Source organism: Cyanistes caeruleus, chromosome 1 (assembly GCF_971803275.1).
Source record: "Cyanistes caeruleus chromosome 1, bCyaCae1.hap1.1, whole genome shotgun sequence".
NCBI lineage: Eukaryota > Metazoa > Chordata > Aves > Passeriformes > Paridae > Cyanistes > Cyanistes caeruleus.
The window spans coordinates 99,887,430-99,913,841 of record NC_141701.1 but is presented as its reverse complement, the minus strand read 5'-3'; the positions used below and the strand labels follow the sequence as shown (position 1 = coordinate 99,913,841).

At 38.6% G+C, this 26,412-nt stretch overlaps 2 protein-coding genes across 2 annotated transcripts in view; one reads left to right on the top strand and one right to left on the bottom strand.

Moving 5' to 3' along the window:
* LOC147655768 (uncharacterized) overlaps nt 1-26,412 on the bottom strand; it is a 204,427-nt gene that overhangs the window by 74,487 nt on the left and 103,528 nt on the right. The gene's annotated exons all lie outside the window — the stretch shown is intronic.
* INHBA (inhibin subunit beta A) lies at nt 4,876-22,743 on the top strand. The gene is made up of 2 exons (XM_023919523.2): nt 4,876-5,668; nt 16,669-22,743. The coding sequence occupies exons 1-2, from the start codon at nt 4,876-4,878 to the stop codon at nt 17,553-17,555; spliced, it is 1,680 nt and encodes a 559-aa protein (XP_023775291.2). The 3' UTR covers nt 17,556-22,743.

The window sequence follows — 26,412 nt, the reverse complement described above, 5'->3', positions numbered from 1 at the left end:
AGGCTCAGCATCACTCTAATGTTTTTATGTGGTCTCAGTTGGTGGTATCAGAATTTAAATTAGAAATCCCAATTGAACAATGATTATCTGAACACTGAAGCTGACACAAAAAAAAAAAAAAAAAAAAAAAAAAAAATCAGAAAGAAAGAAAAAAACCAAACCCAGCTACAGTCTTTCCCAAGAGCAATTGCCCTTTCTGGCAGGAAGGGGTAAAAATAGAGGCAGCTCATTAATATGGCTTGGCAGTGCTTAATGGCAGCTGGTCTGAAGAGTTAGATCAGTGGGTCTTTCCAGCAGTACTCCCGGACCACTGCCAGCAGGTGTTGCTGTGTTCAACAAAATGAAAAGGAGTGCGGGGGGGGTGGGGAGAAAAATATTTATAAAGAGAGAAATAGGTGTGAAAAAAAATTAGTCACCGAGTAAAGCTTTCATTAGGCCTTTGGTAAAGCTGTACACAAACTCCCCGAGGCAATAAGGAGCATGCTCTGAAATGAATAATGCTTTTCACTTCTCCTAAACTCCTTTCAGAAGTTATGCTGCGCTATAAATCACATACATGCTTGCTGTGCTTCACTCGGTAGCTTTCTGGTTTTGTCACAGACCACACACTTTCTCGCTGGGAATCCTCGGCCCCGCCGGCGCAGCGGGAGAAGCTCGGTCCCGGCCGGGCGCTGCCAGCGGCACCGCACCGCTCTGAGCCCGAGAACAAGACAGCTCCGACCCTCGCAGGGCAAGGGCTCTGCCCTCCGCAGAACCAGCGCAATGTAAGGGCTCTTGCTGGGAATATGTCTGCTGCCAAACTGCAACAGGCACTGCACTACCAATACGCGACTAATTCCGAAGAGTTTTAGGGTGTCGGTTGAAACCAAAGTCAGCCTGGTCCTGAGGAAAACAGGATTGCAAGGTGGAAAAGTCATTTGGCGAAACTTGGGCTTAGGATCCCCCACTAAAAATGGAGTCCTGTGACTAACTAGGTACATACATGCTCGTTATCTTGTTTCTTGAAGCTAGTGTCTCACTGTCCCTGAAGAAAAAAATAGGAGGAAGAAAAAAGGCAAAAAAAAGCAAAAGATAAAAAAAAAAAAAAAAAAAAAAGGCGCTGCTCTTTGTAACAACTGGAACACCAAACTCAGATTGCAGAAAAGCTACTGCAACCTGTTTCACTTATTATATGCGTATTAAAATTGGGAAACAAAACAACCTATCTGATCATATGTTTCCCATTAACTTCTGATTTTTTCTAATTCTACTAAAGCTGTTGTGTGAATACAGTACACACACCAGTTGGGATCAACGCTGCTATAAGGACTCCCTGGTATCACTGTAAATTGAAAGTTTGAAATCTTTCTTTGATCCAGATCAGCCATATTCCAAGACAGATTAAAGTTACATTACCAACAGGACATAAAAATATAAGTACGATTCAGGCCAAAAAAAAAATAAAAATCTGAGGGATGGGGATTTTCTGGTAATCAGTGGGTGTTATGAATGAGTAAAGACTGCATGATCATGCCATTTGTCATAAACGGTACCACATAAAGCCAGTTATTATATGTGTTTAAGAAAGGAGATGGATTTCGGGTTTACTTTTGACCTTTTATGTATTACTTCTGTACTGCCTAATTGGCATAGTTATTTCTGATTTTCATTAATGTAAATTGAAATGAAAATTGCTTTTTATTTTATTCCACAAATGTTCATACCACACTTGCAAAAAATGTGACCTGTCATTCATTGTAATTTATTTTTAGATGTCTAAACAGTTTTTAATAGTGTGATGCAATCTGCACGTCAAGGAGCCAGAAGACTTGGACAGGAGCAATATGATTCATTTTTTAAAGAGCTTTAAAGGGATCCCTAATTTAAACAGAAGGAGATATTTATTCAGAGATTGAATTTTAAAAAAAATTCATCCAAAGCAAAAGAATTCTTACTCAAATGCATTTTCCTGAATTTGAAAAGAATCCAAATTTGCAGAAAGATTATCTGGTATATCCTTAAGTATGTAAGAAGAAAACAATTTGCAAAGTAGTAATTAAGTATCTGGCAAATACTGTATTTGAACTAGAACAGTGTTATCTACATCTAATAATGTCTATATCTAGCTATGCAATACAACAAGTTAGAGTGTATCTTCCTGACTCATAATGTTTGCTTTGTCTGATTTTAAATTCTAGTCTTTAAATGGATACAGAAATCACCACTACAAGTTGATCCACGATATTTTGTCATGCTAGAGAATTAGGAGTTTCCATTAGATAATTACCAGAAGTGTGTCTCATACAGGAAAAACAGTCAATTGCTGATGTAACAGGATTAACCAATCCAGCACAGTGATCCGGCCCACTTTTGACAGACGTTATATGTGAGTGTACACATGAGAAGTACAGTATAAAGCTTCGCATTATAAGTACCACAAAGAGGAACTTCAGCAGTTCTTAAAGCACAATACAGCAGTCTCCTTCTGAGAGTCAGGACTAGAGAGGTAAAACTTTCAATCAGCTTTTTTTCCTTTAAAACTGAAACTTTAAATTCCTGTGCATGCTGTTGCATACTGTTAGGGTTATATTGAATGAATGCATATACAGAACTTTGCAGTTCAGGTAATTTGCAGAAAGAGTCTGAACCACCATTTCTGTATGTATTCAAACACATTTCTGTATGTGTTTTTGTACATATATGCATATACATGTAAGTACAAATAAACCATGTATCAGCGGTATTGGAAGACTCGCTTTTATAAAACAGTGGTTTTTAGAAAGTTATGCTTTACATTAAATCTGTCATCATCATGGCATGCAAGCAAAATATGCTATACCTCTATGTAACAGAGATTGTATGCGATAACTGTACCTGTAGTATATGGCAAGCAACCTATACCCCACAGCAAGAACCCAGACATACTTGTCTGTATTTTATTTTGATTTATGCCTCTCCCTTACTTTTCATCAGACACTGTTAGGATAGGTGCTATATTAGAACTATATATAACTCCTTTAATTATGTCATCTGTTAGTACATCTAATCATGAATGCATATTTTCATCTGAAATTATTTTTTCATCCAATTAAACTTTTAGTTCTATTTCAAGCTGACTTTCAGACTTCGTATAATTACAACAGACTTTGGGCTGTTCACAAGATCCAAGAAAATTCGATGTATTATAGAGAGGTTTGTGTTACAAGGATGTGTTTATAAGAATGGCTGCAGGGTTTATAATGCTGAAAGACCTGTAAGTGTAACAGTATATAACAGTATAGCAACTGAGGTCAGTAAAACACAGATGAGGGGGTACTGTGGATGCCTTATAACAGTAAAAGACTTATAAAAGATCTTAATTGAAAAGGACTAGCAATATATAACATTTGTAAGACTTTGGTTGATTGTTCAATTACTTCTGTATGTTTCATTTACTCTACCTATAATTCCTTGCCTGTCTCTTAGCCCATGTGCCTGTAGTCATCTCATGGAAATTAGAGACCTTTCAATGCTTATATTTATAAATTACTCCTTTCCACTGTGAAATACAATGGTTGACAATAATATACTGAGTTGAATATTTGCTGGGTAGGAGGTAAGCCTATCTGAGAAGACAGAGGTGTGTGAGAGAGAGAATGAAAGGAATGAAAAGAAAGAGGGTAAACACTAAAAAAAGAAGGAGCTGCTCTAAGAAAATCTGTGCAAGATAATGCCTGAAAGGGAAGAATCTCAAAAGTTATAGTTAGAGCTATATTTTTCCATTACCAAATTCAAATGTGAGTTTGCAAACTTCAGCTTTGCTGTGTAAGGAACAGAATGGAGAGGATACAGAATGTAAAGGCAACCTGAAGCCATAGCAGTGGCACAGGGAATGCCTTTTCACTACAGAGCAAAGCCCTCCGGGGCATAAACTGACAAGGGGCTACCAACACTAGTTGAAACTCCTGCTCCTTGTAGTGCTTTAGATTTCTTTTAATTTCCAGTGTCTTATTCTAATATTATGATTGCTCTCCGTGATTTAAATGAATGAAGTAATAAGTGCCTTCTAATAACAATGGGCCAAATGTAGAAGATCTTACTCAGCCTTCACTCAGACAGAATTATTATTGGCATCGATGAGGGATTTGCCTGAGTCAGAAGCAAGTATGATTTGGCCAGATGACATGTAAGACTTTTCACATTCAAAGCACTTTTCAGGCATTGCTTGATTAACCCCAAACCTAAATATATCTACCCAAGAACTTCCAGGCACAGAAGTATAGCATAGAAACAGGGATATTACATGGCATTACCATGGCATCTCACATATATGTACCAACTCCTGCTTAGGCTTTCAGTGCCTGACTGCAAATTGCAGCTGGGGAGTGTATCATGTATTATAGAGCCCTCCAAACAACAGTGCTATTTTGTGCCTGTCAGACCTCTTGGCAGTGTTGATAACCCCCAGCACTTAGAAGTGAGCAGAAAAGATTTTTTTCTTCTACTCCAGGCAGCATAATATTCTGTTCAAAATATTTAGAGCCCCTTCCCTCACTCCCATCTCATTCACAAGCTATTTAACATCTCCTGCTATCACCAACAATACCAGGCAGGACCAAGAGCAAGGTGCTCGTTAAAGATTTCACTCTTTCATTCATTCATGTTTCCTCTGTTTAGTTAAGCCAGTGATACTGTTGAAGGAATAAAACAAACAAAACAAAACAAAAAGAAAGCGAGAAAAAAGGGGGGGAATGACAGCTGGGGGGGTGGGGGAGGGTCAAACAGAGAGGAAAAAAAAAAGAAAGGTAAAAAAAAGAGTAAATTTACAGGAATGAGAAGATATTTTAGAAAGGGGGGGGGGGGAGGGAAGGAACCACGAGTAGTGATATTTGAAGAGAGGTGTGTGTTAGGGGAGCAATGAGCATAAGGAAGCCAGCCTGCCTGTTCCTCCCCCTTCCTAATCATAGCCTTTACTCACAGACAAAACTCCCTCCCTCTCTCATTCACTCACTCACTTTAGGCCAATCCGTCCTCTCTCTCTCTCTCCCTCTCTCTGTGTCTCTCTCCTACTCTGAGACAGAGTCAGAACTCTTCTCCCTGACAGCCACAAACATCTACAGCACTTATTGCATTCAGAGAGGGAACCTGCAAACAAAACTTCACAGAAAACTTTTGGTTCTTGTTCCAGAGAATTTGCTGAAGAGAAGGAAAAACAAACAAACAAACAAACAAACTAAACCAGCCCCCAAAAAAACTGTTCGTGAAGGGGGAGGAAAAGCAGGGCCTTTTAAAAAGGGAATCACAACAACTTTTGCTGCCAGGATGCCTTTGCTTTGGAAGAGAGGATTACTGTTGGTGCTTTGCTGGATTATAGTGAGGAGTTCCCCAACCCCAGGATCCGAGGGGCACAGTTCAGTCACTGACTGTCCATCATGTGCCCTCGCCACGCTCTCAAAGGATGTGCCCAGCTCACAGCCTGAGATGGTGGAAGCAGTAAAGAAGCACATACTGAACATGTTGCACTTGAGGGACAGACCTAATATCACCCAGCCAGTGCCCAAGGCAGCACTTTTAAATGCCATCAAAAAACTCCACGTGGGAAAGGTGGGAGAGGATGGCTATGTGGAAATAGAGGATGATGTTGGAAGAAGAGCCGAAATGAATGAAGTTGTGGAGCAAACCTCAGAAATCATCACTTTCGCAGAATCAGGTGAGTGCTTGAAAAACAAAACTGTAAAATATCCTTTGTGCCCATACTGAAAAATACCCTTTGTGCCAAAAGTGCAATTAACTTATTTTCTTCTCCTCAGCAATAATGTTTTCTGCAGGATTGTAGGATGAGACTTGGGGGAAGGGAGAGGGAGGAATGGGATGGGGGGGGGTAGGACTCTGAAGGAATTTGATTTTTCTGGCTTAGTCTTGGCTACAGATTACACTTGCTAAGCACAGTCAGTCACACAGGGAGGAAGCTCTCTAACCAGTCTTGAACATAAAGTCAGGCTGCAGCAGGGTCCTCAAAACTCTGCCTGTAAATCCAGAGTACTTGCAGTAAAGGGCTGGATTGCAGAGTTCATGGTGAAAGAAAAAAGGCTGTAGCCTTTTGGGGAGTTTATCAAGACAGAAAGTAAACTGCAAACTACTTCAGAAACAACCCTTTCATGTAAAAATTATAGTGGAAGTTACAAAATCAGATGAAGCAGCTTTAAATTTTAGAAGTGAAAGGGCTTTTTTCGTGGGTTTTTCCTTTTTTTTTTTTTTTTTTTTAATTTAACACAGCATCTTCGGCAATAAAGAGTTGCAGGGACTGTCAGATGACTTCAATAGAACGGGACAAGTTGCTGTAGCTGATCCAATTTGTAATGCAGACTTCTGCATACTGGAAAAAAGATTCTACTCCTAAAACACTCCTGCCAAAAAATGAAACCTTGGTAGGGTGTATTTTGAACTATTTCACAGTTCTTTTTCCCCTAACTCTTAGGCAGTAAGAGCTCAGAACATACATATTTAATAAGTAAAGTCTTAAGGCTCACATAAACTGCCCATAGGAAACAGCTCTAAAGTTGTACTTTGCTGTCTTGTTCCTACATTAATAGGACCAGAACCCATTTTAATTCAACGTGTATGCATCTGCACATATATCTGTTAGTGTATGTGAGTATGCTAATGCATGCATCAATAGCAGTTACTTGCAATAAGTCTATCATCTAACTAACAGCAACTTTTTATGATGCTGTCTAGCCAAAGCATTTTTCCTGTTGCCAAGACGGTTTTAAAAGAATGTCATTGTTTTGTTTGGTACAGCATATGGTAGGCAAAGTATGCAAAGGAACTCCAAGCATTTTTGTTTAAAAGTTTGCTGCAGCAGTATAAACAATTAAGACAACACTCAGAGTTTCCAGTCCTGAAAACCTGTTGACTCAGATGTTCTGATTGCAGGGAAGCCATGCACAAGAAGTGTGCATGCTTTTAAGTGCAGACATTCCTGCTGGCTGTCTGATTTCCAACTGTACAAGGAGCCCTTGCCTTTGGAGCCCTTGTCAATATACACATTATCAGTTCTTTCAGCATGAGAGCTCAGGCTTTTCAGTTTTTCCATCCTCTCCACTTCAGAAAGCAGGGAGAAGTTGTCAATGCCAGTGGTCATTAGAAGCAGGGATAGCTCAACGTTAGTTTAGAAATTCATTTATAAAAGCAAGGAAACCTCTAAGCTATCTATGAGTCGGATTCCCCACCTGGTTTTCAGAAGCTCGCTCTGAGCACAGTGGAACACATATGGCATGAACAGTGGTTTCTCTTCACTGTGCGAGTCGCAATCATTTGTAAACACATTATTGTCTCTCCTGAGCTCTGACACAAAGGAATTTGGAATTTGATATATGCCTACTCTGTACAATACCCTCCAACGGCGGCTCCCGAAGCCATTGGCTCTTGGGGTCACGTGAGCAGCAAACCCCATGCCATTGCCCACACACTGGCCAATCATCCCGCCACCGATCCCCCGCCACCAGCCACCAACACTGACACGTCGCTCAGCTGGATTCACACAGCCTTCTCCTACGGCTGCTAGACAAATTTCTTGAAGAGGACTTATGTTATGGAGCTGCAGGACAGGGGCATCCACTGTGTTCTCATGCTTTCTCCTCCCTGCCACTGTTCTCTTCCTTCATACTAAGGCGGTCCTGGATGCCCAGGCGGGAGGGCTGCTCTGTCCATTTTTTCCGTACCTGGTGCCTTTCCATACTTCTTTGGTTTGGGACAAGGGAGACACAATTAGCAACCTAAAAAATGACCTCTGGTTTGGGCTTATAATGGAAATGATAAATTCGCTCCATGGAGTAACTTCAGATTACTGAAGCATATTCTTTATCTATAGCCATTCATATCTGGTGACTTGCTAACATCAGAGGATCTACCACATTTTACAGGTGCCAATGCTGCAACAACTTAAGCTCTACTTGAGATCCTGTCCTCTTGTACACTGGGAGTTTTGACTGTCAAATATTAAACCAGTATTTTTTTCCTGTAAAGGAAAGTGAGGCAAAAAACAAGGGCAAGTGACATGTCATATAGGAAGTATGAGTTACAGAGACAGGAATAGAATATAGCCACAGGGACAGTCTCCACTTTTCATTCTGTGGGAACTGGGAGTAGCATGAAGAAGTTTAAACACCAAGCAGGAGGATAAACATGTTCTGCTCACAGCCAGGTTAATGTGTTTCCTGCTTTTAATGTCAAACTCACTCTGTCTCGATAGAGGGCAATAAGAAATCAATGAAAATGAGAGAAAACATATTGTATCAAATAAATGTGTATAAAAAGAAAAATAGGACTTTAGGCTTCTTGTATCTTCGGATATGGCTTGACATAAACGAGCCTTACCCCATGCTTTTCAGATGCCACATTTACTACTTCCCTTTATAAAAGAAGTAATATTTCCATCTTTCATCAGCCATATTCTCAAACATACAAAGAAATGGAGTGAATGAACAAACAGCACCCTGTGCATGCAGGCTTGAGACTATTTTCTAGAATAGACCAAAATTCAAACAGGCACAGATTTCAGACAATTAGAGGGGAAATAAATGCAACTTGTCTGAAACACAGGTGTAGTTATGTCCAGGAAATCGGCAAAATAGTTGGCAGGTAGTTTTCACAGCTAACAAATCCAGACAGATCTCTGCAAAACTAATGACTGTGAGTACTGGGCAAAAATTACAAATGCACCCTACTGTCCTTTGGCACTCTTACAAGTAAAACATGAAAATTACTTTCTACATGCATATCAAACTAAGATTACTAACCTTGATTACTTCTGCTGTAAGGGTAGCTGTGCCAGAGCTCTGCATGTTACTTCAAAGTATTAAAAACAGTTTTTTGAGGAGAGAGGTCATATAATTTTGTGACAAGCAAATCCAACACGTTTGATAATAGCGATATTCAATACTTATATTATTTACTACTCTACTAACTCGTTTATTATTTTAAGTAGACAGCTTATTAGGCAGGTCTGGGATTTTGCCAACTGAATTTGATCCTGGCAACTAAACTACCAATGAAATGGGTTGCTAACATCAGCCCCTGAGAAGGTGATAAGAATTATTGGATGGAAATACTGAAATCTAAAGGTTTATCATCAGGAGAAATTCCAGGGGGAGAAAAAAAAAAAAAAAAAAAAGAAAGAGAAATCTGCCAGCTATTTAGACCACTTCTGCTGTTTTGTACTACTTCATACAGAATTCAAGGTGAACTGACTTGATCATGTGATGCCAACTTTGATGTGCAGAGGGATACATGTATGTACATATTCATGCGTTTTCTCAGAAGATACCTACCCTATGCAACCAAGCTGAAGTTCAGGAGGAAAAAAACCCAAAGGATTTATTGCTTATGTATTTTGGATAATTTCAACAATTTTCTTTTGAAAGTGATTATATTTGAGGGTACAAGTATTCCTGCTGAATAAAGAACGGCCACGAGAGGGCACACTCCTAAGGCTTTTTGCACCACAAGAGGCAACCTTCCTGCAAACCCTGATTTTACCTAATTGGATTCTGAATCCCAGAGACCTTTATGCTTATCTGTAGCTGCTCTGAGTGGGGCTCGTTTCTCTCTTATAGTTTAAAAGGCAGGGATTTACTGGAGTTGAAAGCTTCAAGGAAAATAATGCAGGAAGGAAATAGGTAGAAGGGTAAAAGATAAACCGATGGATGCTAGAAGTGCTGGAAATCTACGGAGATCAGAAATTATAAATATTTTTTTTTACAAGATACTGAGAAATGTGACCATGAATCATCATCTGAAATGATTTGCTCATATCTTTTTTTTTATTGCAATCTCCTCACTTTTAGAAAACAAGCCCATTTTCCCTTGTATTTTTTTTTTTCTTTTTTTTCCCCCCTTGGCCTACCAAATCCTACCAAGTCCTACCAGAAGAGGAAAGCCATTCTGTGTTGATTTGTTTAATTGTATCAAAATGTGAGAATTCAGGGGGCTTGTATGGATTAAAGAACAACCTGAGAAAGCACAGATGAATCTAGGAAGATGGGAACCAGTTTAAAAAAACGTACCTTCTGAGGTATGTTATAACAAACATTCTGACAGACAAAATGTACTGAATGTGTCCATCTCTGTGTAGCCAGGCCCACAGTTTTGTGTACTAGTAGGGAATATCTGAATATGTATTTGCCTGTATGTGTGTATAAGAACATGTATGTCCTTACATACAGGTGTGCCAGGGCAGACATGCTCATATACCTGTACCTGTGTCCATACCATTCCTGCAGACAAGAATGGACATTCATGTGTTTTCCTCTGTGCAGGATATATCCACCTTGCATACACATAAGTGATTCATGGTGAGGAGTTCTTATATCTATATCTATATATAGAGATATGCCTATGAGAAGGCAATCTCATTTAATGCAACAGAGCTTTGCAACGTTGATTTAGGATTGAATCTTAGTTTACTGGAAGCAGCTGGAAGTTCTGTAATTCATTTCAGTGGGCTTGGGATTTGGGCCTTATTGCATAGAAATTAAATGTTTTAATGAAAACAGACTGGCAGCCTCTGATCCACTTAATTTTAGAATTTACAGAAAATTATTACAAGTATGCACAAAAAAATTGCCCTCTCAAAAAAAAAAAAAAGAAAAGAGACAAAGACTTGGGATTGTTTTTACCTTGGAATATTTTACTGGTGTAAATGATACTAAACTTTGCTTGAGCTATTTTAGACGTAAATGAAAAAATCAAATAAAAAAAAAAACAGCTTCAACCAAACAAACACCTTTTTTGTTTCTAAATATTTAAAGCCATGTGGGGGAAGGGCTTTCAATTTGGAAAGAACTCAAAGCTGTTGATGTAAAGTGCTTCCCTCCTAACAAAATAGCAGAGGAGAGTCAAGGTTCACCAGAACTGAATTATTTCACATTCTGAATGACCTTGTCAATGCCTCTTTGGGTTAACTTTTCAAGAAAAGGTATTTAAAGAAAGTCACTGCTGCTTCAACCCGTCCCCCCCCCCCCCCCCCCCCCCCCGACACTCTGGGAATAGTCCTTTTTCCTGATTTTCTTTTTCAGTTTATTTTTTTCTTACAACAAAATCTCCCTTTTCTGACAGCTAATGGTAGGTGAGCATAAAGATAAGGTATTAATTGTGCCGTTATTTCTCCTCCCACTGTAAGAGGCAACTGAAAGAGAGCAGGAATGAAAGTATGCAACCTGGATGACCGGACACATATGTCGGATAATGAATAATCAGAATAAATTGTTTGCCAGTGATCCATAGGCTGAAATGCATTCACAGAAATGGCCACTGTCTAACTGTGGCAATAGGACATTTGTAATCATCAGTCTGCCTAGGGGATAATTACCAGACGATAACACTAAATTCTCTGAATAAATTCTAAGCTGCAAAGAATTCATCTAACTCCAGTGGTCACTCATTAGTAAACATTTTGAGCAATTATCTCTCAATAACCATGCTCTTCTCTTCACTCTCTTTAGAGGAACCTTTCTAGTAACCTATTTTTTTTCTGTCTCCTGGGGAACGGAAATGAGAAGTGAAGGGAAGGATGCTTTTGAATGTAATTACAGATTGGCACGCAGTACAAATTCCCCCAAATCTAAACATAGGCAGTAGTAAAGTTAGCAACTAAAAAAGGAAAAAAAAGCTTGCTTTGTATGGAAAAACAGTTCACTTACAGTATAATGTAAAAACGTTTTAAAATTAAGCACCATTGAAGCATAGAAATTTAAAGCAATAGCACCTTCTTACACACTGAGCATTTTTCAAAGGAAAATAAATCCTGTGTATTAAGAGAAATTAAGAATAAGCCACATTATAATGTCTATTATATTACACACATAATAAGGGATAATCACTTTCATTATTAAAAAAAAAAGCCTTAATAATTTAACAGCATATAGTTAAAAAAATTTCAATATCTTATTCTACTCTAAAGAAGATACTCTCAACTGTATAGGTTCAACCCCACCTAGTATACATATGTAGCTTGAGCTAACAGGGCTTGATCTTGAATCCCGCTGCAAATTGCAAATAACAGAACTTCAGCTGCATAGTTAAAGCCGTCCGTACTGAAGGAAGGATCCTCAGCCTCAGAGGAAGAGCACACTGGCCCTGCAGATTCCTGCCGGAGCACAGCAGGAGCTACCTCATGCAGGGCTGCCCCTCCAGACCCCCCGTGCCTGGGCCCTCAAGGGTTCTGCCAATCTCTCCACGGGCTCCTGTGCATCACCCAAGTGTTCTGCCTGGGAGCGGGTGCTGACCACAGAGTGCTGCGTGTGAGCCCTGGCCAGCTGTTCCAGAGGTGGAGAGGAGGGTACCTGTGCAGGCTCCCCTCTGCTTGCATGTTCAGGTTTCTCTCCTAAAAAGGTGCATGAGCACTAGTGAAGAGAAAAACAGATATGAGAAAACTCCCATGCTATATATACTGCTACACTCTCTTTCCATTCAGTAACTCCTTCCATTAAACCTTTTACCATATATGCACTGCTTCTTAGAGCCTGTATTTTTAACCACTTCTCACATCATTTGCTAGTGTTGCTCACCCTGCAAGACTGCTCCTTTGGCATCACAGCCCTCCTTCTGGAAGGGACTTTGCTCAGCAGTAAAGCAGAGAGGTGGCCTCTCCAAAGTTTTGGGAAAGGGAAGTGCAGAAAAGCAATCAAAAGAACCCCAAAGCAATCCCTTGTCTCCTTTTTCATATCATAGCTGCCTTCTGCTATGATAACAATCCAGGCTGTTGACACTGCTGTTTATATGAGCATGGAAGTGATGAAGGCATTATCACTGTTGGGCTGTGGGTCTTTCCTCAGCAGTCAGGCAGGAGGAGCAGGATGATTACAAATGGAAAAAGACCCTTGAAAATCTGCTGTGAGAAATGTAAAGGGTAAACAAAATGTAATTATGTAATTATGGAAGTGATGCCACCCCCAAATTTCAGGAATCGCCCTTTTAACTTCAGCTTGATGAACAGTATATATTTCTGAAGCTTTGATCCTGACCATTAATTCAAACCTAAAAGAAAAGACTGCTAAATCCCTAAAAAATATTTCAAGAAAATTAAATATAGATTTATTTATTTTTTTTTTAATCTCAGAACACTTGAAGAATTTATTTTATTGTAGCACTGAACCTTTTGGAAACAAAGATCCTGTTATAAAGTGGATGTGTAACCATATTAAGCCAGATCCTAGGGTCTCAATTTGGTTTTAGCACAGGCCAAACTCTGATTTCAAAATGAGCTTGTCTGAGAACAGTGACCTCCTAAAAACTGCAGGATTCATACCATTTGTGCTGTGTGATCGTAACAAACTAGTTGTGAATGTGGAGAGAATTCAGAAAAGCTTCGTTTTTTCCTAATGTGAAAGCTTGCTTTTTATCCTCAACCTTGCACCATTCCCAGTCTCCTTCTAAAAAGACCTATGAAAGGGAAAGTGTTTTTTAATTGCTATAAAACCTTTTATTAGTTATGCAGGTTTCAGGATTTTGTTTCATTCAGAAATATTAGGCTCAGATAAGCTTCCTGCATCTTTTTTCATTAGAATATTAATCCACCATTTGTTTCTGAAAATGTAGCTAACCACATCCAGAGAGGCTGTGATTGTAGCTAACAACCTACAAGGAGGCTGTTATCCCTGTATAAGGACATGTCTTAGGCTACCTTGTTCAAGCTCACTTCCCTTAAGTAAAGAAAAAGCAAGTACTTATGTACTTTCTCCATACTGTTCAAATATTTTTAGTAATGAGGAAGAATTCTACTTTCACACATAGAGGAGCATTTTAAAAGCTATTTAAGAGGGTTTTTAAGGTCCTATTTCTTTCATGTAATATTTGTCAAAAAGACTGCTTGCATCACTATGCTTCTGGCCAGTGCAAAAGGTAATATGAATATTTGCTGTTGCAGATACATCACTTCATAACTATTTTCAACTCCCACTAGCATGGAAATAGCAGAATATGAAATACCATGCACTAGCACTTAACAGCATTAGGTTATTCTGTAATGCTGCCTGGCTTTTCAGATTAGGTGTGTCATACAGCTTCTTCCACTGTTGAGTCAGGTCTGCACACCCCACCTGCTTTCTCTAGAGCAGATGACCACACCAGGCTTTTTGTCCATGTCCAGCACAGTTGATCTACTCATGCACAGGACCCCTGCTAGTGCCAGAAGTGCTGTCCATGCCCAGCTTGGTTTCTCAAGAATACAAAATAAGCATGGAAATTCTCAGTAATTTATGCTTATTCCACACACAAGTTTGTGAGCTCTGAGGAAAGACAGTGGCTGGGAAGAGGCTGCTGGTGCCAGAAGACTTTCTGCAGCTTGATCTAAATCGCCTTTTTTTTCCACCAAGGTTTGCTTGGGTAGAGGCAGCAAGCAGAATGGGTTGGATGGAGAGTCTTGGTAGGCAGCAACTCACCCTTGGCACATCACCTGCCTTCAGGTTCCCTTGAAGGCCAGGTCCCCCTCAGAAAGGATTTATCAGGACTGGAAAGGGATAACCTAAAGTTAGAAACTTGCTTTAGAAGAGAGAGTCAGGGGAATAAAGCCAGAGGCCAGCTGGTTCTTAGAAGTATCCATTCTCATAGAGAACACTCTAAAACATTTCTGCATACAAGGCAACCAGCCTTTTGGACCAGACTTCTTTTGGTCTGGAGGAATGTCATTGTACAACTCCTCATGCTCTGAAACTGAATCAGGACTGAGATTGGTGTCTATCAACTGACCTCTGTTCCAAAACAGCTGGCAGCTTTGACATAGTTTGATTACCATCATGGAAAAGAAACAGCATTAGCTATTCAGTCATTATTGAATGAATAAATTAAAAAAATAATAGTAAAAGAGTAATTTCATCATGCTTCACAGTACTGGTCAGCTTGCTCTGCCTTTTTTATAAGCTACTTCCTTTTCAAAAGCACAGTCCTGCTGGTTCATGTAGCTCCCTGAGAAATTAATGTAACTCACTCTGGAGACTGGCATCAGCAGTCTGTGAGACATAGTTAACACAAACCATGTGTTTCCATATCTCAGTGACAGTTAAAGTCTACAATTTCACACTCTCACTTACAGGGAAAACAAAAACAAAACACTGTGCCCTTTGGACAGTGTAATTCAAAAATGTTTCTCTCTTTGACCTGGGAAGGCCATGAGGGACAGCTGAATGTGTCAGTGCCAGTACTTCACAGAGAAGAAAAGCAACAGGTAGCTCAAGGGGCAGCACAGCTTTGCCTACAAACTTCAGAAATCAGTAACTCTTGAATCAGCAAGTGAACACAAGGTAGATGTCTCTTGTGATTTTGCTCCAGTTCTGTCTCACCTGAGAATGAGTGAACAGGGGAATGGTAAGGGAGCCTGTACTTGTGAATTCAGTTACAGTGGGAAGCAAGGAAAAGAGCCTTGCTACAATGAGGACATTTTTTCCTGTATTTGTCCAACCAGTTCTGTTTTGATCACCATTTGCTGTTTTTAGGGTGCAAAGTTCTGGTTCACTGACAAGAAGGATTGCTGCACAGAAAATTTGGTAAAGAACTATGGATAGCTGAAGAATAACATTAATGACAAATTGAGAACTATGAGTACTGTTTCTTTCTCACTAAGGCCAGATATCTGTACATTGCAAATATGTGACCCCAGTCCACCCTGGCCTCCATGCTGAGAAGGAACAAAAGATGTCATCAGGGCCTTTTTCTTTGTCAAGAAAAGAGAAAAGTACCTCTCTTGAAAAAATAATATCACCACCACCCCCCAGCTAATTCATTCTCTCTTAACTTCTTCATGCTCTAGTGATCAAATCATTAAACAGCCCTCATTATTCATTCCAACTTCTGCCAGGGATATGAGCTCTGTATCCGAGAAACACCTCCTCACCATCACAATCATCATAATGACATCTCAGCAAGTTGATACAATTATGCCAGAGAACCATCCCCATAATTATACAGTTCTTTAGCTCATTTCTCACTGTATTCACCATTACTATAATCACAGCAAGTACAGTGTGTTAAATTAAGAACAGCATCTACAGTTAATATCTAACAGGATGAAAAACCTGCCTGCTGCAGTTCTTCAATTCTTTACAATATAACTCTGCAAACTTCTTAAAGCTGAGGTTCAAATGTTACCATGTGTTTGTTTTTGAAACAATAGATATTTTAAACTCATTTTAAGATGCAAATGAAGGATGTATTTTTACGGAGGGAGAAAGGGTAAACCTCTTTTACACATAATTTTCAAAGTATTCCTTAAGAATTGGCAGCACTGAACCTCATTCCCTAACCAGATATTAGGTGTAGATTTTTATGCATATGATACATATGGACTGCCATCACAAAGCATTTTTGCCTTTCAGCTAACAGTGATCACAAAGACAGCTTAAGCAAGTGAACCCTTGGCACCCGCTTATGCTTATTTGCCAAGGGATGACTATATTGTTACTATGAAAAATGCTCTGGTTAAAATATGCTGGAAAACAGCAAATATATACTTTTCTAAAAAGAGAATTTTCACAAAATACAAACTGAGGAGGGGGTGAAGGAAGGTTAGAACAGAAGATCCATAAAAATTTAAAGAACCAAATAGAAAACCTAGGGCACTTCATGCCTGTGGAAATAGTAACAGAAGTCTCTTTAACAAAATGCAAGCAGACATACTAACAAGTTCTTCCTGTCTATTTCCATTTACCAAATCAGGCACAGCCAAGAAAATGTTGCACTTTGAGATTTCCAAGGAAGGCAGTGAATTATCGGTGGTGGAGCATGCTGAAGTGTGGCTCTTCCTGAAGGTCTCCAAGGCCAACCGGAGCAGGACAAAAGTCACCATCCGCCTGTTTCAACAGCAGCGGCAGCCAAAAGGCAATTCTGAAGGAGCAGAAGATACAGAGGATGGGGGGCTGAAAGGTGAAAAGAGTGAGACTTTGATTTCAGAAAAGGCAGTGGACACCCGTAAGAGCACTTGGCACATCTTCCCTGTCTCCAGCAGTGTCCAGAGACTCCTGGACCAAGGCAAGAACTCTCTGGATGTGCGGATTACCTGTGACCTGTGTCAAGAGACTGGAGCCAGCCTGGTGCTAATGGGCAAGAAGAAGAAAAAGGAAGACGATGGGGAAGGGAAAGAAAAGGAAGCTGGAGAATTCACAGGAGAAGAGGAGAAGGAGCAATCACATCGGCCCTTCTTGATGATGCTTGCCCGGCACTCAGAGGATCGCCAGCACAGGCGACGAAGACGAGGCCTGGAGTGTGATGGCAAAGTCAACATCTGCTGCAAGAAGCAGTTCTTTGTCAGCTTCAAGGACATAGGATGGAGTGACTGGATCATTGCTCCTACAGGTTATCACGCCAACTACTGCGAAGGAGAGTGTCCCAGCCATATAGCAGGCACATCTGGTTCCTCATTATCTTTCCACTCCACTGTCATCAACCACTACCGCATGCGGGGCCATAGCCCCTTTGCCAACCTCAAATCATGTTGTGTGCCCACCAAGCTCCGGCCTATGTCCATGCTCTACTATGATGATGGCCAGAACATCATTAAGAAAGACATACAGAATATGATTGTGGAGGAATGTGGCTGCTCATAGACACTGGTGTGCACAAGACCCTTCTTTTTAAGAAGAAAATGTATCAAAAGCCCAAGAAGAGGAAAGACCAGACATGGTATAATATTTTTTGAGTGAAACAATCATCAGAAATATAAGCAAAAACAGAAGAGAGCAAGAAAAGGGAGAGAGAGAAAACAAAATAAAAATAAATTATGGAGGATCAGTAAAGGCTTCAGCTATAAAAAGGAAAAAAAATGTCATGAAGCTGGGCTTGAATAAGTTAGGTCTGAATGTTGGTTATGGGTTGGGGATTTCCCCTTCCTTTCAGTATGCTCCTTATCTTGTTACATAGTATACTAAACATTAGTTACTACTAGGGGAAGGAAGTTCTGTTCCCTCCCTTAGTTACCCATCAGGTCAAGCCATGGTAGCAGCTCATGTAACCCGCAGAAATTTGGACGAAGTCCAATAGGTCAATGAAAGCCATGTGTATGATCACTACAGTCACTGGCGCTTTCCCCCCACATTTACAGAGCAACTGAGTAGGTGTGTTGTGTTTGTGTTTGTATATATATATGGCTATGTATTTATATACATGTCTTTATATATACAGACACAATACAAATACATGTACTTAACATTGATCAAGGATCAATAGTGTGCAGGTGTGTACACACCTTCATCTTCTGCACTACATTTACAAAAAAAAAAAAAAAGAGAAGAAAAAAGGAAAAAAGAAAAATGAAGAAAAAAACAGAGTAAAAAATTAATGAAATTAAAAGTTACATTCTGTAAAGGTGCTTACAATGTTAGAACTATGCAACCTAGATGGTTTGAAACTGTTTACCTGCAAGAGAAAGAAAAAAAAAAAAAAAACAGAGACTTTTTTTTAAAATGGAAGTAACTTGTTTTAAAAAAAAATCATCAGTGAGAGATACTTGAAAGGAACATGTTTGTCCAGTTACTGGAGACAAACATTTCTATATTTTGTAAAAAAAATTTTTAATCGTTTACTATTTGCACTACAATGGTGTCTGACCTGTCTAATCCTTATTTAACAAATATTTGCAAGGGAGGGTGGTTGGGTGTGGGTGGGGTTGAGAGCTGCACTTATTGTGAGCTATACAAGAACTGCTACAGCACACAAAATAGCTATTTTTATTATTATAATAATTATTATTATTTTGTACCTTAAAATGAATAGACACATACACCAAAGACATTTGTGCAAGCCTCTATAAAGTCTGTTTGTGGTTGGTACCATTCACCTGTAATGAGTTAGGGTTTGAATTAAGAGTCAGGGGGTTGATTACATTCAGGCTAGAATATCTGTTAACCAGTTGAATTCAAATAGTGCCCTCAACAGAAAATTGCCATTTGAAGTAAGCCCAGAAAATCCCTGGGATTTGGATCCAAGGTGCTCGGATCTGAGGTCCATCTGAGCATAATTGTACTGTTTTGTATGTACAACACTGAACTTGGCCCTGATGCACAGCAAATGTGCACTGTAGGGAAACAATTTTGTCCAAGGAATATACATATATATGTATATATTTCTGTATATATATATGTATGGATACACAAGGTATAAGCACTTCTGGCTTCATTTTACTGTTCTTAAAACAATGAATGTTTGTGTGCAAAGCACAGTATGTTAAAAGATTTTTTGTTTCTTACTGCCAAGTGGGAGGCTACATGTTCAAAATGGTATTTGTGCTAGAGAAACCTAAAGTGCTGGTATACACTTAAAAAGTGTTGATGTAAAATTGCAAGCAGCCTTGGGCCCTGTCCACCATTGCTCCTGCAAATATACAGAAAATGGCAACTGTGGTTGGATTTCTGTTTGGAATATAGTCTTTGCTGAAATACTGGCTTTCTCAACCACCACCCTCTAGCATGACAACTCTTATTGGGTTTGCGCATTACCTGTAAGACCTAATTTTCAGTGTCAATACCTAACCTGAAGGGTCCAACCTGTAGGGCATAGGTAGATAGTAGTTGTTTTTTAAAAATTTTTCGCTGTCATATTTAAAAGAATGTTAAACTTACATCTGTCTTTGGGTAGAGGGAGATGATAAGAGGGAATGGGAGAAACCTTTAGGCCCTGTTTACACTGAGTTTGAGAACCCTGAGCCTGAAACTTCAGACTCTCACAGGTTTGCTGAACCAAGCCCGTTAGCTGCCTTCTGATGGGACAGGCTTCTAAATGCCTTTCCTGGAATGAAGTACTAACATGGCTCCCTGTCTTGTTGAGAGCACAGTCTGTTAAAAAAATAAAAATAAAAAAAAAAATAAAAAAAAAAGAAAAAGAAAAAGAAAGAAAAACGAAAAAAGATAGCACAATATAACCCAGTCACACTGGCTAGGGATAGTGTGTTAGCACCTTCATGGCAAGAACCATGTTTAAACAGTGTAATCAGGGCCTTCATTTTTTGTCAGCCAAAACTGTTTGTGTGTGCATGTGTGCGTGTGTGTTCTCTGCGTGTGCATATGTATGTGCGCATGGGCGCATGTCCGTATTTGTATGTATCTATAGAGATAAAAAAGAAAAGGGAAAAAAAAGAAAAAAAAAAGAAAGAAAAAAAAATAGCCCTTTCCTCTGTTGAATAGGTATCGACATACATGCGTATAGCTAAGTTTTCTATCTAATTTATTCCACAATATTTAGATTGCATAGTACAGCTAATGGGTTATACATTTATGTACTTTTTATACAATGCATTTTTTTACAGACTTGTTTGCAATTTGCAAAAAAAAAAAAAAAAGTTGAAAAAATATAATTGGTTAAACACTAAATTTGTCACTAAAGTGTTCTGTAAAATATCAAGGCTTTCTGATTTAAATTATTTGCAAAAGTTTCTTGGGTTTTTTGTGTTTTCTTCCTGGGGAAAGGGAGGGTTACCAAATGCTAGCAGGAAAATAATCAGAAAAAATAAAAAAAAAAAGATGCACAACTAATTTATTTTATAACTTTAACCAAGTTCCTGGCCCCGCTAATTTGAAACAGAATTTCTGTTGATTTTTCTAGAAGCAGAGCCAGGCTTTGGAACAGCAGGAACAGGGACACAATATGATACTCTCCTCAAAAACTGTGAGAATTGTTGAGAAGTGTATCATTTAGTTCACTGGTCTTTGTACTTGGCCTTAAAATTGGATGCCCCAGAACCCTTATTTATACCATCAGATGTCCCAGAATGGTTACTCATGTCAACAGGCCCTTTGATGTCAACTGGTCTCCTAACAAGATCAGTAAAACTACTTATATGGGTAAAGTTGTGCCAGGTCGAATCACAGGTTCCTTCAGCTATGAGCACTGTCAACAGAGAGAAAAGATTCTGTATGAATGGCACCATGGCCAACACTGTTAAATTATTTAAATGAGGCTGTTTGCATCATGGTGGATCTCTGAGCACAGTGGTAAGGGAAGCAGGTCAGATGGCTCACATGGATAAAAATTATTCTCAACAGTGATTATTTAGAGAGTATTGGAGACCTGAAATCCCTGAAATTGGAGACCTTTCCCTGGATGACAATGGCAAAGCTCCCATTGTCTACTAGCAAAGTAGTTTTAGACTCATGGATTCTCTGGCTAAAGGAGAAAAATCCTTGAAAAAATAATTCTGATCCTGAATTTGATAGCAGATTTAAAGTGATGAATAGGGACTGACCTGAAAAACATGAAACTAGCCTGAGACAACTTCCAAGTGAGGAAAGAAAATAGGATTTTAGATATTGTGAGCATGTTTCATGATAACTACACCAAAAACAGGTAAAAGTTTTCAAGTCAAGAAGTTACTATTCCCAAGCCCTACTTTTTAGCTTTCACTTGTTTGTGTATACTAGTCACAAATTTTAAAGATTTCTCCCTCCAAATTCTAGAATCAGTCACAGGGTTTTGATTTGTGGTCAGAGTTATTTAAAGCAGGGGGAAATGAAAAACTGTATGATAAAGTAAAATAAGAAATTTGGATGTTAATCAAGACTGACTGATTCCAGCAAATAGCCCATCCCTGATAATTTGATTTAATTAAATCTGCATGTACTTAAAATAGCATTAGAAATTGTTACCATATTTAAGCAGTTCTAGGGCATGCAGCCTTAAAAATTACTTCTACTTTCAGGTATGACTGTACCAAAAAAAAGAAAGGCTCTTAACTACTAACACATTCTTTTCCATATAACCTACTTAGTGTTTATATTGAAAATACATTTTCAATATACACTTAATCACAGAAATGCATTTGTTTAGTACCTCCATAATCTTCTTGCTTGAGAGTTGACTACATTTGGTTGTCTTTCCACATCTCCATGTCAGGTGCTCACTGGATACAAAGCCTAAGGTACTGGCATAAGTGCATGCTAAGATGTTTCTTTGGGAGGGCTGAATGTATTTGTATTCTTTAGATTTAGCAAAAGGAAATGCTTACAGATGCTTGTAATTATTATGCACTCATGTGGTCTAGTGCCCAAAACCGTAGAACCGAGTGAAATGGGAGTTTTGTCATTGACTTCAACAGAAAGAGTCTCCTAATAAATCACTGCAAAGTAGGGCTCCATTATATATATACCCCTTTTTTTTGCATTTAGTTGAGAATTAACCCCTCAAGTTCATTTAACAATGACACCACAAGACCGTGTAGAAGCTAGCAGCAATATCTCTTAGGTAGAGAAGTTCAGGCATCTGTGAAGTCTGTGTGTAAAATTAAAAACTGATGGACTATAGCTACTCTTGTAGAATTGTGCCTTACTCTGTAAGCAATGCCATTGATTTTCAGAGGGTCTCCTTTCCTAAAAAGCTACCAGTCAGCACCAATATATTGAGCAAAATCTATTTCTGAAGTGTAGGTAGATACAATGGAAATTATTAAGTTCTTTAAGTTAAACCTCATGTCAATAGTGTGCATCAATATAAGAACCAGATGCTAATCCCTTTCCTTACACTGAAAAAAGCTTTACTCCCCCATATGCTCTCACTGCATTACACGTGGAGTAAAACGTTTTCAGCATGAGTAAATAAAAATCATAACTTGATCTTTTGTGAACAACTAGAAGCAAGGTTTTCATGGGCTGAAACAAGCAGCACTTCTGGGTTTTATAGCTATTTATTTTTTGAGATATAATGAATCTGTTAATTCTCAATGGGTTTCTTTGTATTTAAATACTTTCTAAAACAATACATTGACAATAGGTTGAAGATATATATATACACATATATATTTTCTATATATATGTATATAGATATATCTTCATAATAATATGTATATATAAAATATAATATGACATAATATAATATATTATGTTATATTACATTGTATTATATTATATATATACATATTATATATATGTCTACAGTATATATATATACACACACAACTATATATATGTATATACATATATATAAATTATGAAAGCCAAGATATTATGAAGCCTATTTTGTTTTTATCATTTTGTGTTTTGTTGTTGATATTATTATTATTGTTGTTATTATTATTATTTTGCATACTACATGCAGTGCTTTAACCAATGTCTGTTTGGCTAATGTAATTAAAGTTGTTAATTTATATGAGTACATTTCAACTATGTCAATGGTTTCTTAATATTTATTGTGTAGAAGGACTGGTATTTTTTTTATTTACATTATGTTTAAAGAGGTAACAGTTTGATATGTTCTCATTTGTTTATATTAGAAGTTATTTATTTTCACGGCATTCCGTCTGGTATTTTGATATTTGGAAGGCATGCTACCTATACTTTGTACAGTTAGTGGGCAGTATTCAGCAGCTCCCAGTAGATTTTTAAGCCCTATATTAAGTAAAAGACTTATTTGGGCTTTTTATTTTAGATTTTTCCTATTGATTTGCCAGGACCACTCAGTGCACTTATTGCCAGACACTCTGCCTGCGTGACCAATTTATTCCTACTGTATTTACCCAGGACAGAGGACCAAAAACACCTCTGGTGTAAGTCCAGTGACTTCAGTGAAGTTATACCAGAGATGTATTTGGCTCACAGAGAAAATGCTTGTGCAAATCAATGCAAAGAAAAGGCAGAAAGAAAGAGTCTTTGCATTTGGAATGGGATTTCAACATGTTAAAAATGTTTGGATCAGCTGTTACTTTATTTTACTTTGTTCTTTTTGTTATTTTGCTCTTTCTTATACAACAGCAGCAACAACACAAGTGAAATAAATAAAGGGAGTTTCACCAAGCCTTGTGTAATCATTCCTTAATATGTATTCCTTGTTGGGAAATTCATGGGAACTTGGGAAATAATATCTCTTTGGACTGAACAGTATTATATCTTTCTCTTCAGAGTGAGTATGTTAAATGGACATTTGAATTCATGGCCCAACAAGTAATGGAATTTTAGGTTGTTCACTTCTCCTTGTGAAACACATGGAGTACAAAAGCTAAAGCCAACTGCAACTTCCATTTGCCTGTAGACTGTTAGGTCTTCAGCTATTATCACCACAATTCCCTTGAAATAATCCAGAACTAGATGCTTACACAGATAAAAGGGAATTTTCATTACTAAGAAAAAAAATTTGGAAAGCTGTCAGTAAACATGGGTTAATTTATAAATTGATAAGTTGTCAGATTAAATGATCAGGGGCCTGATAACAAGCTCTGATTCCTGCTCTTAATGAGAAATTATCTGAGTATCCTCATATTTGAAAGTAGGGTGAATTTATGAAGGGTTTTCACCAGTCATTGCATTCCTATGGTGATGAATGGACTCATGCTACATTCCAGTGGGGTGAGAATTCTGAAATTGATCTTTAAACGGATTATTTACATGGTGCTCAAGCATCATTGCTATCAGCAGGCCTTTAAATAATTAGGCACTGGAAGCCTTTCTACAAAGCCTGGAGAACTGAATTGGTTTCCTTTTAATGAAAATATATCCCAAAAAAAAAAAAAGTCAATGCAATCAGTGCTAGAGAAAGCATTTGTTTCAGAGACCACTAAGACATGTTTGAATATTTCTTCGCTTCATTATGATCACTGTTCATACAGTTGGACTCGGTGATATTAAAGGTCTTTCCAACCTAGATGATTCTACGATTATTATTGCCAGAAAAGACAAATCCAACTGTATTTGGAAGTTGCTGTAAGATAAGAAAACCATAAGAGTTACTTGATTCCAACTGCTAGCGTATTAACCTAGTCCAACTGATCCTTACACTTGAGAGCTATCCTTTCTCTGACAGAGCAGAGTGCCATACTAGATAGTGCAATCCAAATGTTTTCCATTTTCTCCAGCCATTTTATTTACTTTTTCCTTTAAGAATGCTGTTGAGAATTGTTGCTATTGAATAAGCCTGTTGAAATGCTCCAACTGAAAATAACAGTGGAGAACTAAGAGCTGCCTTTTTCACAGGTAGAACAATATGCTAATACTGAAAAAACAAACCTAAACAAATTAGACCAAGTTAATAATATACAAAGGCAGATAATACCAAATTATTCTGGTAAAAAGATACATGGATAGTTTCTACTCAGTGTAGATTTCATACCTTAGAGGAGCATCTTCACACTGCTGCTTTGGCTATTGAGTCACTGGATTAGTTTCAGTGAATATCATGATTCTTTCCATGTTTGTCAACAGGCTAGCAGAGTCAAAGTTTTGGTTGCCCTCAGTGATTCATTTCTTACTTAAGTTTGTCTGTCTCTTGGAAATACAAACACAGACCGAAGTACTGCGTAGGGGTCAGAGTGACTGTCCTCCCTTATACTGCTGATAGAAGTATAGCACAGTGGTCAGATCCATGGCTTGCAAATACCTGCTGCCCAACTTCTGTGACCTCTGGGTGCTTCATGGTTTCAAAAGAGCTGTGTCACTTAATGTCACCATATAATCTCATCTCTCCTGTCTACTATTATTTCTCATCAGCTTTGCTAAAATTGCATTAACTTGTGCAGAATAGTGCAGAAAGTCACTATCTGCTAGAGAATCCCAAATATTCTCTGCAGTACAGAGTTAAGTGAACAGTGAGGTTTCCTTTTTCCCTCCAATAGCCATTGACTCTGACCACCAAAAGTGAAAGAGTTGGGGAAAAGGTCCATGTGACTAGACAGTATCTATACTGTGAGAGGGAATGGGTTTGTCTTTGAATGGCAGACACAGGGACAAATTTAATCCCTTCTTGTGAGACCCCACCTGGAGTACAGTGTTCAGCTCTGGGGGCTTCAGCATAAGAAAGACATAGACCTGCAGGAGTAAGTCCAGTGGACGGCCACAAAGATGATCAGAGAGATGGAGCACCTCTCCTACAAAGACAGGCTGAAAGAGCTGGAGTTTTTAAACCTGGAGAAAAGAGAGCTCCTGTGAGACCTTAGAGCAGCCTTCCAGTACATAAAGGGGGCTGTGAGAGAGCTGGACAGGACTTTTTACAAGAGCTTCCAATGCCAAGACAGAGGGGAATGGCTTTAAACTAAACACTGTAGATTTAGATCAGATGTCAGAAATAATGCTTCACTGTGAGGGTGGTGACATACTGGCACAGGATTCCCAGAAAAGCTGTGGATGCCCCATCCCTGAAAGTGCTCAAGGTGAGGTTGGATGGGGCTCTGAGAAACCTGGTTTACTGAAAGGTGTTCCTGCCCATGGCAGGGAATTAGATGATCTTTAAGGTGTCTTCAAACCTAGGTCATTCTACAATTCTATGAATTATTTACTATATCTGACTCATACAGTTTCTATTACATTAGCAAATTACTGTTTCTGAGAAGATAGAAATGTATACCAACAATTATGGCTTCTAGAATGTCATATAACAGCAGACAAAAACAATATAGCAGCTTTATTCAAACAAAAACATTCAGAGGAAAGTTGGCAAGAGATACTAGTGGAGATCCCTAGAGGGGCTCTTGAGCAGACTGCTCCTCCACACACA

Bases quoted from the DNA above. Each gene is read 5' to 3' on its own strand.
- INHBA (XM_023919523.2), top strand. From the start codon at position 4,876: ATGAGCATAAGGAAGCCAGCCTGCCTGTTCCTCCCCCTTCCTAATCAT. The intron at 5,669-16,668 runs GTGAGTGCTTGA...TTACCAAATCAG, and splicing joins CATCACTTTCGCAGAATCAG to GCACAGCCAAGAAAATGTTG.